This window comes from Symsagittifera roscoffensis, chromosome 4, assembly GCF_963678635.1.
Source record: "Symsagittifera roscoffensis chromosome 4, txSymRosc1.1, whole genome shotgun sequence".
Classification (NCBI taxonomy): domain Eukaryota; kingdom Metazoa; phylum Xenacoelomorpha; order Acoela; family Convolutidae; genus Symsagittifera; species Symsagittifera roscoffensis.
Window position 1 is genome coordinate 58,682,195 of NC_087065.1, and position 13,082 is coordinate 58,695,276.

The 13,082-nt window shown below is 35.8% G+C and overlaps 2 protein-coding genes across 2 annotated transcripts in view; one reads left to right on the forward strand and one right to left on the reverse strand.

Moving 5' to 3' along the window:
- The window catches only part of LOC134843863 (diphosphoinositol polyphosphate phosphohydrolase 1-like), a 296,926-nt gene that overhangs the window by 163,854 nt on the left and 119,990 nt on the right, over positions 1 to 13,082 (reverse strand). The window lies entirely within an intron of this gene.
- Positions 1 to 13,082, forward strand: part of LOC134843861 (uncharacterized) — a 57,330-nt gene that overhangs the window by 14,952 nt on the left and 29,296 nt on the right. The window contains exons 7-9 of the mRNA XM_063860171.1: positions 2,017 to 2,119; positions 4,742 to 4,927; positions 8,591 to 8,947. Coding sequence (XP_063716241.1) covers positions 2,017 to 2,119; positions 4,742 to 4,927; positions 8,591 to 8,947 — 646 coding nt within the window. The remainder of the gene's footprint in view (positions 1 to 2,016; positions 2,120 to 4,741; positions 4,928 to 8,590; positions 8,948 to 13,082) is intronic.

A 13,082-nucleotide genomic window follows, 5' to 3' on the forward strand; every position in this document is an offset into this window, starting at 1 on the left:
AACAATTAAGCGGCGATCGTTTACAATCTTAAGTAAAACTTTAAGATTTAGAGCGAGAAAGCTTGCAACCTAGACGTTATGGCCTGGAATAATTGCAACCTGGAATCATTGTTTAATTTTCAGGGGTGCGTTCAACAGTGCCGAAGTACAACAGTGCCGAAAAAGGCGGGAAAATTTCAGATTAATTTAAGTGCGTATTCTAATGAGCGGGAAATTACTTACGCTAATTAACAAAGAAAATCACTCCAATTTTGGCGTCAAAATGTCAGCAACTGCAAATTAAACAATTATTTTGGCGCGAGAACGTCTAAGTTGCAAGTTTTCTCGCTCAAAATTTTAAAGTGTCCCTTAAGATTGTAAACGATCGCTGTTTAATTTTTGATTGTCGCACTTAATATGTTGAAATACGTTCGAATTTTCGGCACTGTTGAACAAAGTTTTCATTTTCGGCACTGTTGAATTAAATTTTTTTTTCGGCCCTGTTGTACTTCGGCACTGTTGTACTGCCCCATTTGCAGTTGCAGACATTTTGGCGCCGAAATTGGAGTGATTTTTGGGGCTATTCTCATGCGCGAAGGACCGAATGGGCGAAAAAACTCGTGAGCGAAGGACCAAAACAAAATTAGTCGAAAGTCATTTTTTGAAAAGAAGCAATTGCCATTCAATTAGAATGAATTAAATGAAGCAAGGTTTTCCTTCTTCGTAACGAAACCCTTGAAATATAAAATTTGTTCCAATTCGACGGCGGTCAGTGACAATTTGTGAAATTTTGCATGTGTCTGCCGTTTTTTTATTCGGTCAATACCAATATTCAGTCCCTGGAAATGCTTACTTTCTTTTCAAATTTTAGATTACTGAAATCTGATTGGCTGATTTGTATTTTCGTGCATTCGGACTTTCGCGCATGAGGGATTCCACTGTGATTTTCTTTGTTAATTAGCGTCTATAATTTCCCGCTCTTTAGAAAAATGCGTATAAATTATTCTGAAATTTTCCCGCCTTTTTCAGCCTTGTTGTGTTTCGGCACAGGGAGGGTTCTCATGCTTGAGGAAGTAAATGCTTGAAAAATTTCAACCAATCAAAATCGCTAAGCGTTCCTATTGGCTAAATGCCTTTCTCGCAACATCGAAGTCAATATTAACAGAAAATGTATTAAATCAGTGGAAAATAATCAAAAATATTACAAGTTGCGGGTTACAACCGCAAAATTTCTCAGATAAACATCAAGATTTATGAGTTCAAAATCAGAAGTATTTTGCAGTCTAGAAAACTTATCTGCTTATTATCTAATCGGTCAATATTAACACTTTTCTTATTTCGAGATTTTCGCGATTTACTTTTAGATTTTGAATACTCAATTCTGATTGGCTGAAATTAAACTAAAATTAATGTCAAGCATTTGGTCCCTCAAGCATGAGGGACGCCACCCTTCGGCACCGTTGAACGCCACCCAATTTCCATATTTGAAAGTTGTATGACTAACAATTCTTTGATGACTGATGCCTTGATCAATGTTTATATATGCCTTGATCAATGTTTGATAATTTGAAAATTCTAATTTTAAAAATAATCATCTTTGAAAAAATTTGCCAAAATTTTCAGAAATTTTTAAAAATATCTTTTTGGTTTATGAAAAATGCGTATCCTACATTTTCTATATAAAAAAATGCTTGACTTAGAGTTTTCTTAACATTTTCTGTATCTAAGGAATTGTACGAAATTGTCTGAAAAGCCTTTTTTCATATATGAAAATTGGGTCCAAAATAAGATCCTCCCCCTCAAAGCCGTTGGGGGGGGGGATGGTTGTATGTTAACTTGGAACTTGGTTCTAAGTTAGAAATTTTCAGCCAATCAGAATCGAGTCGAGCATTTTACAAGCAGCACTTAGCAAATTTAATGCTGGGATAGAAGATCTTAACTTGATCCGAACATAGTAGGATAAGCATTTTTGGTCAACCCGGGTAGTTGTTCCGTTTAAGTGTAGTGCATATCATGTTTATTTATGTTCACATTAAGGTGAATGACACTAACGAGGCTGGTAGTGCGGTACTGCTCCAACCACAGGACTTCAATGACCCACTCCAGTTCTTCACGCCCACTTTAGTTCACCAAGTTACACGTGACTATTTGAAAAAATTTTTATCTCGTTTATTTCGGTTCTTATGCACAAAAGGCCCAAAATCAATATTTTTATTTCTTGAGCCAAAATTTATACAGTCGAATCTGATTGGCCAATATTAGCCAACCAACATGGTTAGGCAAACCAATCAAAACTTCCAGCAGATAAAATTTTCAGCCGAAAATACCAAAATGTTAAACTTTGCCTAATAATCAAAAATTTTTCAAGTCACAGTAAGTTTTCTCAGCCGAGGAAAAATCAAGAAATGGCTTCAGCAGATTAAATTTTTTTTTGTTTTGGTCATGTCGGCCAACAAATTTATCAGCTTGGAGTTTCAATTGAGAGGCAGGAGCAGGACCTTATTATTTGAATTTGAGTGTATAAATTGCGTATCAGATTCAACCTTATTAATTTGAATTCAAGAAAGATGAAGAAATGCTGATTTTGGGCCGTTTATTGCTTAAAACCCTTTATTTCCTGCGTGATAAAAACAGGTTTTATAAAACGCATGGGATTTGGTTTTTCATTTATTTGTTTTAATCTTTATTTTGGGAGGTTTTGGTAAACTTTTTCACTTTGGCCAAACTACGTTACCAATGTTCTTTAAAAAGGTATCAATGGAAATAACGGCTACTTCCATGTATGTCTGCATATTCCCATGGTCTCGTCTTACTTACTCCACGTTCTGTGACCTTCGAAATTTTCATTGGGTGGAATAAGTGATCCATTTTTCTGTTTTCTCAGAAACTAACCGGCCACATCTGAAATTAAAGTTTCGTCATAAAATTGTTAGCATGTGCCACAAAAAGCATTTTTTTGACATTTTGATTGTTTTTTTTCAATTCCTCATAATTTCCCTCCCAAATTTGAGATTAAAGATCCAATTGGAAGGATAGGTTGTGGAATCTTCCTGGCCTGAGCGACTAAGCTCTTACTTTTGTAGAAAAAAAGTTCTGACCTTGGAAAGAGTCAAATTTTTGACATTTTGACCGTTTTCAGAAACTTTTGACTTTAGAACCTCGCCAATTCTGAAACTAATGGTTGAAGTGAAGTATCGCGCAGAAGCTTTTTTCGCTGTTTGTGACAGTTTTAGGAAAATTCTTGACTTTCCTCAAAAACCAACCGGCCATATCTGAGATAAAGGATTAAATCAAAGAAAAAAATGGCGAAACTTTTTCCTGCAGAACCTTTATTTTTTATTACTTTTGCGATAAGCAAGGGTTTTTGCAATCGGGTACTAGGCTCTTTTTCACGTAAACAGAATGGTCGAATGGTAAAAAATGCATAATTGCTTAATAACGTGTTACTTGTATTAGCTGCATGCAGTTACCGCGCGGCATGTAGTTGTGTTACGATAAGACTTGCAAAAATATTGGTAGGCTTTAATTCTGTCGGCTTATTTTTGAAATGTTTTCTTTCTACTAATTGTTGTTTGTATTATATCGATAGAACTGTAACATGACATTTTTGAACTCTAACGAGAAGTCTTTGTTAGTCTAAATAACATTCTTCAGCCCTTCGAAATAATTGCTACGTTTGCGATTAGCAAGTGTTATCAAATCGGAATGTAGACTTTTTGTCGGGTTAACAACTAGTTTAACAAAATCAGTTGAATCTTTTTTGATGCTGCTATGTAGCTGACGTGCTCAATTTCTTGAAAATTCAGTTTTAACTACTGGGTGTGTACTAGTTACTACAGGGTTTTTTCAGGGGGCCTTAACTAATGTCTGCTCGAAGATTGTCGGCCTTGATTCCGTTTCATAACTTTTGTTCAGTTGCTTATTTGAATTTTATAATATTTTGTTTGGTATGTTTGCCTAAAATTTTTATTTGATAAAGATAGGTACTTTTTTACCCTTGCGATGAGCAAGTGTCTTGCAATCGGGTAAGAGACTTTTCTTACCCCAATTAAATTTAAGCACTGGACTCATCTCCCGGACTCATTTATCCACTTGGCCTTTTTGTTGCAACAGAGGTATTTGGAGCATGTAAATATACGGCCTATTCGAACTTTTCCCTAAACGATTTTTTTTGTAATTTACCAATCCGCTTTGTTAAAACTTCATTTTTGTTTTTTTTTTCCTTTTTTTTTCTCGGTTTAATAGGTTTTGGCATATTTTATATCGGCTTAGTGGCCCCATATTGCATCGTTTGATCGGCGAAAATTTTTTTGTGTGTGCGTTCTGAGTTTTGAGGGAGATGAGCTTTAAAAGTTTTTTTTTTCAATTTTTTTCGGCTTTACGGGGCTCTGCTCAGACATTTTTTGTTTTTTTTTAACGCTTGTTAAGTTTTCCAATGGTAATTTTTTTACTTTCTAATGTATTATTATTGTTTTATTTTTGGTTTCTAGAGTAGATCTTGTTTTTCTTTACATTTCTTAGTTTTTCCGATTACGTTTTTCTATTTTTCGACTTTTGTTGAAGTTTTTCGACCTTTTGTTCCGAGTATTGCATCGCAATTGGTGCGAAGCTCAGTTTCGCTTCTGTGTTTAATTTTTTGAAACGCTTTGCAAAATTTTATTTCTTTTTGCAACAAAAAATTAAACAACATAATAATCCGTTACAATCGGTTCCCTACGCCTATACTTGGATGTGGGTAAGATACAATCGCTATTTTTTTTAGATTTGGATTGCTTTACACAAAAGGGTGACGCGTGTGTGTTTCCTGCCTACAACGATAGGCGTGTGAAACACATCGGCTGTTCCCAAGAGTTCGACCCCGACGAGCAGACTCCCTTCTGTCCCACAGAGGTGACTGATGGCAAGGCTGATAAGGTGGCAGAGTGTAACCTCGAAATATGCGTCGCAGGTCAGAATACACCAATTACATTGCTTTCATTATTTACACTGCTTACTACATGGTCATGAAATAAAACTCAGCCTGCGTTCTTGACTTTTAGTTTACAGATCAAAAAAGGTTCAGAAGCATCTCAAAGGCTTTCGAAAGAAAAAAGGATATTAAGAATACTTATTAAAATTGTTACCGGAAACTAGCCTTTTTTCCATAAACAACTTTTATTGCAAAATTTAACTGGTTTTCTTACTTGCTTCATTTTTGAACGGTAACAACTTTCCAACTTGGCCTTAAGGCATCGTGGTTGCCTTTGTACCCTTGGGTTCGAGTCCCGGACGGACTTTGTTTTTTCTGTTAAAGTGAAACAGGAATTTTTGCCGGGAAAAATTGAGCTTACGGAATTTTATTCGTCTGCTTATGTTTTTATTAGCTATGTTGCAACATCTACTGTAATTTGTAAATGTGTTTTTGTTTTAGTGTAACTTGTAAATCTAATAGCAAAAACGTTGTATATTATTATATTATCGTTGGTTTTCTTCTTTTTTGCCTAAAAGCTTTTTTCTGCCTAAATGGATTCGGTTTAGGTTTTGTCCGCTTAGTAATTTTAATTTGGGTCGCTTCAAAAGCAAAAAACTATCCATTTTTGTTTAAACATTTCAGATAGTTTGTGTTGCAAGAGGTTTCACTGCCTACTTTTTGTTACTTTAGCAACTAAAATCACATTTTGAAGCCGTTTCTCTATAACATAACTCCGTTTTTACAACAAAAAGAAAAGAAAAGTTACTTCAAATATTTACTGAAAATTTTCGCCCTTTAAAGCAACACAAAACAAATTTGCCTACTTATTTCGCGTAAGTTTTGCGCAGAAGCGACATTCGGAAAACATCAAAGAATAAAGCGAGAATATTTTCGCCTTTTAAAACAACACAAATTTGCCTACTTAATTCGCGTAAGTTTTGAACAGAAGCGACATTGCCAATTTTTTGGGTTGTTGAAATGATGCAAACAGAAAACAAGCAAAATTTCAAGGAATTTTAAATGCTTTCAATTAACTGACCGTTCTTTGACTGAGTTTTCAGTCATCTTCAGCCGGTACAGATATTTCGAAAAGGATATTCTAATATCAAACAAAGTTCAATCAAGTTTAAATCATTCAATTTCAAAATCATTATCGAGCTCAAACTTATAAATCGGTCGCTTTGTTCAGCTTTTTTTGAATTGTTCGCGCATAAAATTGTCAGCCCCTAGTCTCAAGCTAGCATCTCAAAAAATGGGGAGTTTGTCTTGGTCTTTAACTGCTAGTGCACTAGTCAAGTTCTTGTGTGTAGTACATTTTCCTGGAGTCTGCAAAACTGACTGAAAGTTTAGTTTATCAGGATAAAATTTTGAATTTTAAATTAATGCAATTGAATTAAGCAAAGATAAGACAAAATTTTTACTGACTTAACGCAAACTAGTTAAATCTTTGAAAAGTATAGTTCAGTTTTGTCTTCGTTGACAGATATAATGTTTTGAACTCTTTCATTTAAAACGAGGTACTTTTTGTTCTTTTTGATTTTATGGCCATTGGATTTGTCAATTTTTTTTGGTTTTTATGCGGAGGCATCGTTTCGCTAAACGCCCCTTGCCTTGCAAATTTTAGAGTGGGCTCCTCTGAAATTAGGTAGCATTTGTTGTCCCAGCTATCCAACTGATGTCTGCATCTCGCTGCTTCCAAATGGAGGTTGTGAATAAAGTTTCACAGCGTGGTACCATGCTTTTTATCGAGATGGAGCTAAGTTTGAGAAACACATCGTTTTTCGGGTTGTAAACAGGTTCTGTCGCAATTACTGTGAGTTTCCTGGGCGATCATATCATAGGATTTGTCGATTTTTTCTTTTTTTTAATGCAAAAAGGCAGCATTCTTGAGGCCAATGCTAGCTCGTGATTTGTTCTGTAGGTCATTTTGAGATCCAGCTCAATAATTTTTTTCATTTAATTCTGCGAGGAATGGAAAAAAACCCTATAATTGCGCAAACCGATAATTGCGCTCCGGGATTTTTAGCAGTGACTGCAAAATGTTTTTGCTCGAAATCTGACAAAAGTTTCTAGGCCGGCAGTTAAGTGCTGATTCAGTTTAGGCCTGGAAAAACTGATCGTAGGTTTTTTTTCTGTTTTTTGAGAAGGAAGGCGCATATGCAAACTATGCGTTCCCAGATACACTAACTTGAATTGAATACAGCTGATGAAGTATTTAACGAGTAATTTTCAAGCTAACCATCGGCTAACCAGAAAGGTGATTTTCTAAAAACACATCAGTTCTTCGGGATTGCCTAACAAAATTATCCTCGTGTAACCATTTGATCCACTGACCTTCTGGTTAAAATCTTCTTAATTTTTAGGAATCTCGAAATTTCGCACAGCGAGGATGGGTGCCATTTTTTCATCTGACTGGTTGCAGCCGTTCGAATCAGGTTGTCTTCCTTTGGAAGGGCAATCTGAGTTGTCATATCTTTTTTACAGTCAAAACCGCACTGGCAACTACAAAACATGCTTGATAAATTTTCGAGCATCTGATATTCCCACTGAAATGCCGTGATTGAGTTCTATCAATTTTTTTTCAATCAGTCGCGTTTCAATCTTTTTTTCTATTTCTGTAAAAGCGGATGCTTGACATTTATGTGTTTGGTGTTATGAGCTACTCTTGTCGCTTGAAATAATGTTTGTGGCCCGACTCTTAAAGAATTGGTTAGTTTTTAGATGAAACTGTGAACTCGAAAGGAGACTCGGCTCTTTTTCCTTTTCCCCCCACCTCACTCAAACATGAATTTTATGGTCTAACGAGTGGTTTTACAAGGTTAATTATGAAGATCAAATATGTTTTTCATGGCCTAATTAGTCTGCATGTCAATTTTCATGACAATCGGACAAAGTGGACGCTAACTTCAAATATAAAAAATTGCAGGTGGGGGGAAAAAGGAAAAAGAGCCGGAGACTCAATCATAGTTTTAGTATGGTGTTTCGTTTGTTTACGACTTGAGTACATCTTAGAAAGACTCACAGTTTTTTTATATATATAGTGTATTGTATAAAATAGCAAAAGCGAGTTTTAGTGTTTAGGTTGTTGTCGATAAGAGTCATAAGTCATTTAGTTAGCCTCATTTTAGCAAGTAAAATTGAGATAAACCAAAATTTTCAAACTGATGAGTGCGTTAATTGGTATGATAGGAGTTAAGATAAGGAGTTCAACTATCACAAGTTCAGGGGTTAAGTTTTAAATGGTGTTAAAGTGTTGGAGGTTTAAATTTGTTGGTAAGTAAGTTGACCTGGTTATAAAACGTAATTTTTTAAAGTTAAATTGGTAGTTATTAAATTATAGGACGCCGTTGCAAGCTTTCAAAGTTAAAAAAATTAATTTCTCGAAATTTCTATGACGGCAATTTTTGAAGATTTTCTGTTTTCTTTATTGTTTTTGGCTCAATGGGCGTGTACCTATTTTTTGCCGGCTCAAGTGCCGCTCGGTAAGTACTGAAAGCTTGTTGTTCGATACTTGTTGTTCGAAAGCTTGTTGTTGACCTCGGTGTTTGTTTTTACAACTCATTAATAATGTCTGCTCTTGTTTCGCGCTCATAAGACAAGTTTACTCTGTGTGAAATGTTAAATTTTAATTTAATAAGAAATCAAATTCTTGTTTTGTAGAAGTATTTTGCCCGAGAAACGTGTTTGAAGCTGCGAGCTACGATTATCCAGGCATTGGAGGAATACCTGGACACTTTTCGGGCGAGAGTAAACGTCGCCAGAAGCGGTCGCCAGTCGGCAATGGGAGTCATATAGCTTCACCTTTGAATCCTTACGTAGGGTTAGAATGCGCCGCGTACGAATATGATCTATGGAAAGGGGAGTATGTCGCGACTGGAGCAAATACTTGCGTGAGACCGGAGAAGCTGACGGCGTCTGTGAATAATTTAAACATCATTGCCACCTATAAGAACTACTTTATTTGCGATGGCAACAATGATTGTTACGAGAGAGATGATGAGGCGATTGAACTTTGCGGTAAATTTTAAATTTTGATCAGAAATATGAAATTTCACTTCGCATCACCGAACTTTATACTTGCTATTCTGAGTAGAAATTTTAAAATATTGAAGCAGATAGGTACATAGAGCTGTGAAGATGGCTGCGTTTTCTTTCAGTTTCTTTGTTTGCTCCTACAATACACTACGGATTGTTGCGAATCCTACTATTCGTCTTATTTCATTTAATTAGTTTTAAAGTTTCTTAACTGGTTAATTTAGATATGACCTTGTTATCTTCATTCTTTCCGACGGAGAGAATGACCGCTCACTTTTTAATGTTTTAATTTAGAGATTAATTCACTTTTTAAACATATCTTATTTGTAACTAAGTAGAATTATCCGTAACAAAGAAACATTTTATCATGGCGCAGTCAAACAGCAACGAATCAACCGTGAGAGGTATACCTTCATTTTGGCAAAACCACACAGTGGACCCACCAATCCCTTGGGAAGAGTGGAGCGATCTATTCCAGCTAGCAATAATCGCAAAGGAGAATATCGATATCGAAAATCTCTTGAATCCATCGGAACGATATCATCCACTTCCCCCAACATTGGAAAATCCGCCGGAAAATGAATCCGACGCTCAAAAAACATCTCGCATCGAGAGGAATATTCGAGAACAAAAGAGATTCGATGATGAAGAAATGGCCTCAATAAAGTCAGAAACCAAGAAATTCAACGGCATGAGACTTGAAGAGGCGGACAAAAAACTCAGATCCATACTCTATCTAGCCCTCGGAAACGAAGGAAACGAAGGAAAGAAAATATTCGGCCAAAAGTTTACGAGAAAGACAAACATAACCTTCGAAAGACACAAGCTATTAAACAGAGGGGGCACTTTCTGGGGGCACTTGCAGAAATGGCGAAAAGATGTAACATTCCTACAGGAGAAGACGAATGGATTCGAGATATTTTTATCAATAACATGAAGAACTCGGACATCCAACGGAAACTTCTCACGGAAACCTTACCTCCACTAGAAGCCTTAAATGTAGCCCTGATTGACGAAAAAGGAATAACAAACCACATCAAAATGACGAGTACTTTTAAATCCAACGGATATTCCTCCAACAAATCTTTGAATCATTTTAATGTAAAAAGAGAACCCACCCTAAACATCGAAAGAACCAACACATGTATGAAATGCGGCGGAAATTTTACAAAAGGACATCTAGCGGTTTGCCCCGCTAAAGATACGACTTGTACGACTTGTAAATATCGAGGACATTTTACTAGACTCTGTAAATCACGCCGTAAAAATGTAAATATTGTGGATAGTCAAATTGTAAATAATACAGACCATATTTATCCTTCGGAACAACCGGATGTACATATCGACCACGCCAATAGAGAATGCTGTGGAGTAATCAACGCATGGTCGGAGTCCGGACAGAGCGATAACGATGATTACTCTGTATTAAACGTAACAACTATCTACGACGATCAAGGAAAGGAACTGAAGAAATTACTGAACATCGGCTTAGGAAATGAAAACCAAGTAATTCTCAATATACAGGTGGACTCAGCAAGCCCTGTAAGCTTCCTTAAGCAGAACGTGTTACACGAGTTGAAGTTACGAGACCCTTATGTGAAAATTTATCCAGTGGATAAAGCGACTAAAGAACTCTATTGCGGATTTACGAACAACGCAATAAATATCACTGGAGAGGTATTCGTCCCAATTTTCTCAAATGGATGGTCTCACAAGGAATGCCACTTCTTCTTAACTCAAGGTCATGAAAGAAACATCTTGGGAAACAACAATTTACCAAAAGTCGGAATTGAAGTTTCACAAAAACAATTCACAACACTCACCAACAAGAGAACTTGTAAGTCTATCAATTCAGTTACCTCACTTGACAGAGATAATGAAATAGAAATGATTTCCAAAACCTTCAAACAATTATTCCTTCGGATTGGAAAGATAAAAAATCAAAAAAAAATAACACACTTTCACGAACCTCTAAAGCCAATTCAACTAAAAGGCAGGAGGGTCCCTTTACACTTACTGGATTCAGTAAAATCAGAATTATACAGACTTAAATCCGAAGGACACATCAAAAAATTAGAAAACTGTGACAAGGACAGATTTATTAGTCCGATAGTTATCACTTGTAAAAAAGACAAATCGATAAAGCTAGCTCTAGATTCAAAATTTATCAACAAACAAATTTACAAGAACAAATATCAGATGCCCAATATACACGAGTTAGTGGATAACGTAGCGGCTCAAATTTCAAACAACTCCGCCGGAGAAGTATGGTTTACAAATCTAGACTTAAAGAACGCATATAGTCAACTCTCGCTAGACAACTTTACTAGCAGCCAATGCAATTTTAGCCTAGTTGGCGGAGATATAACAGGCACTTATCAATTTTTAACCGGTTTTTACGGACTCGGCGATATGCCAAACGAGTTTCAAAGAGTCATGGACTCAACTCTGGGAAATATTCCTTTCACTAATTGTTACCTTGACGACATATTAGTCGCTTCCAAAGGAAGTTTTAACGATCACAAGAAAATTGTTTATAAGATTTTATCAACGCTAGATAGTTACAATTTCGCAGTTAAATGGTCGAAATGCAAATTCTTCCAAAAAGAAATCGAATGGCTCGGCTTTAAAATATCGAAAACCGGAATCGCCCCACTATTCGATAAAACCAAGGCAATCAAAGATATTCCAATTCCAAAGAATCTAAAAGAATTAAGATCATTCTTCGGGTCAACTAATCAGTACATTAAATTTGTACCAAATTTAGCATCCCTCGGAAGCCCGCTTAGACCTCTTCTAAACAAGAATTCAATTTTTCTTTGGAATGAAGATCACTCAAAAGCATTCGATAAGATTAAATCAGAAATAGTAAATCTTACTGAAAACACACACTTCGACGTAAAAAAGTCCACGAGAGTAAAAACCGATGCTTCACACAATGGGTTAGGTGCATCCCTCGAACAACTCCATGAAAACGTTTGGAAAACAATGTCATTTGCTTCAAGATTTTTAAATCCTCATGAATCCAAATATTCAACAAACGAATTAGAGTTATTAGGAGTTGTATGGGCGGTGGAACATAACAAAAATTATCTCTACGGTTCCGAATTCGAAATTATTACCACAAAGCTCTCCTTTCCGCTTTGTCACCTAATCACGGAAACAAAACGTACCATAGCCGATTGACAAGATGGGTAGATCGTCTTCTACCATTCAATTTTACTATCAAGCATTTAGCGGGAAAAGATATGGGTTTTACCGATCTAATTTCAAGAACTCCTTCGGGTAAAGCAATTCCCCCATCCCATTACGACGAAGAATTCGTAGTTGCAACTACCGAAAAAAATATATAATGCACTCAATCCTTTGGATAATGAAAATCCATTACGTAATTCAATTAATTCAATTTCGGAAAATTCCCAGTACACGAAATTACGAAATCACGTAATAATTACAGCATTGAATTTTGTCAATTCTTCCATCTCAATCTGCAATCAAAAACACTATAGAACAGAATTTTGTAACTCTAAATGTATTCCCTCGGATTTCTCAAGCACAGATTCTACTAAAATCCTTCTATCAAATTCAGCCTTTATTTATTTTTTAATTATTAACAGTAGCTTAATTAGTAATCCTTCGGATTTCAAACTTATAAATAGTGTAAATATGTCAAATAACCAAATTGTAGTAAATCCTTCATTTTCCGGGATACAGGTCTCTATTGATTTCCAAATTTCCTCAGAGCACAAAAAGTTAGTAACTAAATTTCGAGAAAACCTCAAGTTACCTGGAAGACCTTTGGATTTAAATACTTTATTCAATGCAAAGTTGGTTGCTTTATTAACGGAAGATGATGAGATGTTAAACCCAATTGTGAAAGCTTTACAGAAAAAAAGTAGAAAACATCAAGGCAAACTCCCGTTACTTACACCAATTTTCGAAAGACCTCCATGAATCCGACGGACTATTATATATGGATGGAAAATTGGTTATTCCGTTTACACTTAGAAACGCCGTTTTAAAAACTTTACACGAATCACACCCTGGCCAATTCGGTATGAAATACCTGGCACAATATATTTGGTGGCCACATATAAACCGACAAATTTATTTCCGC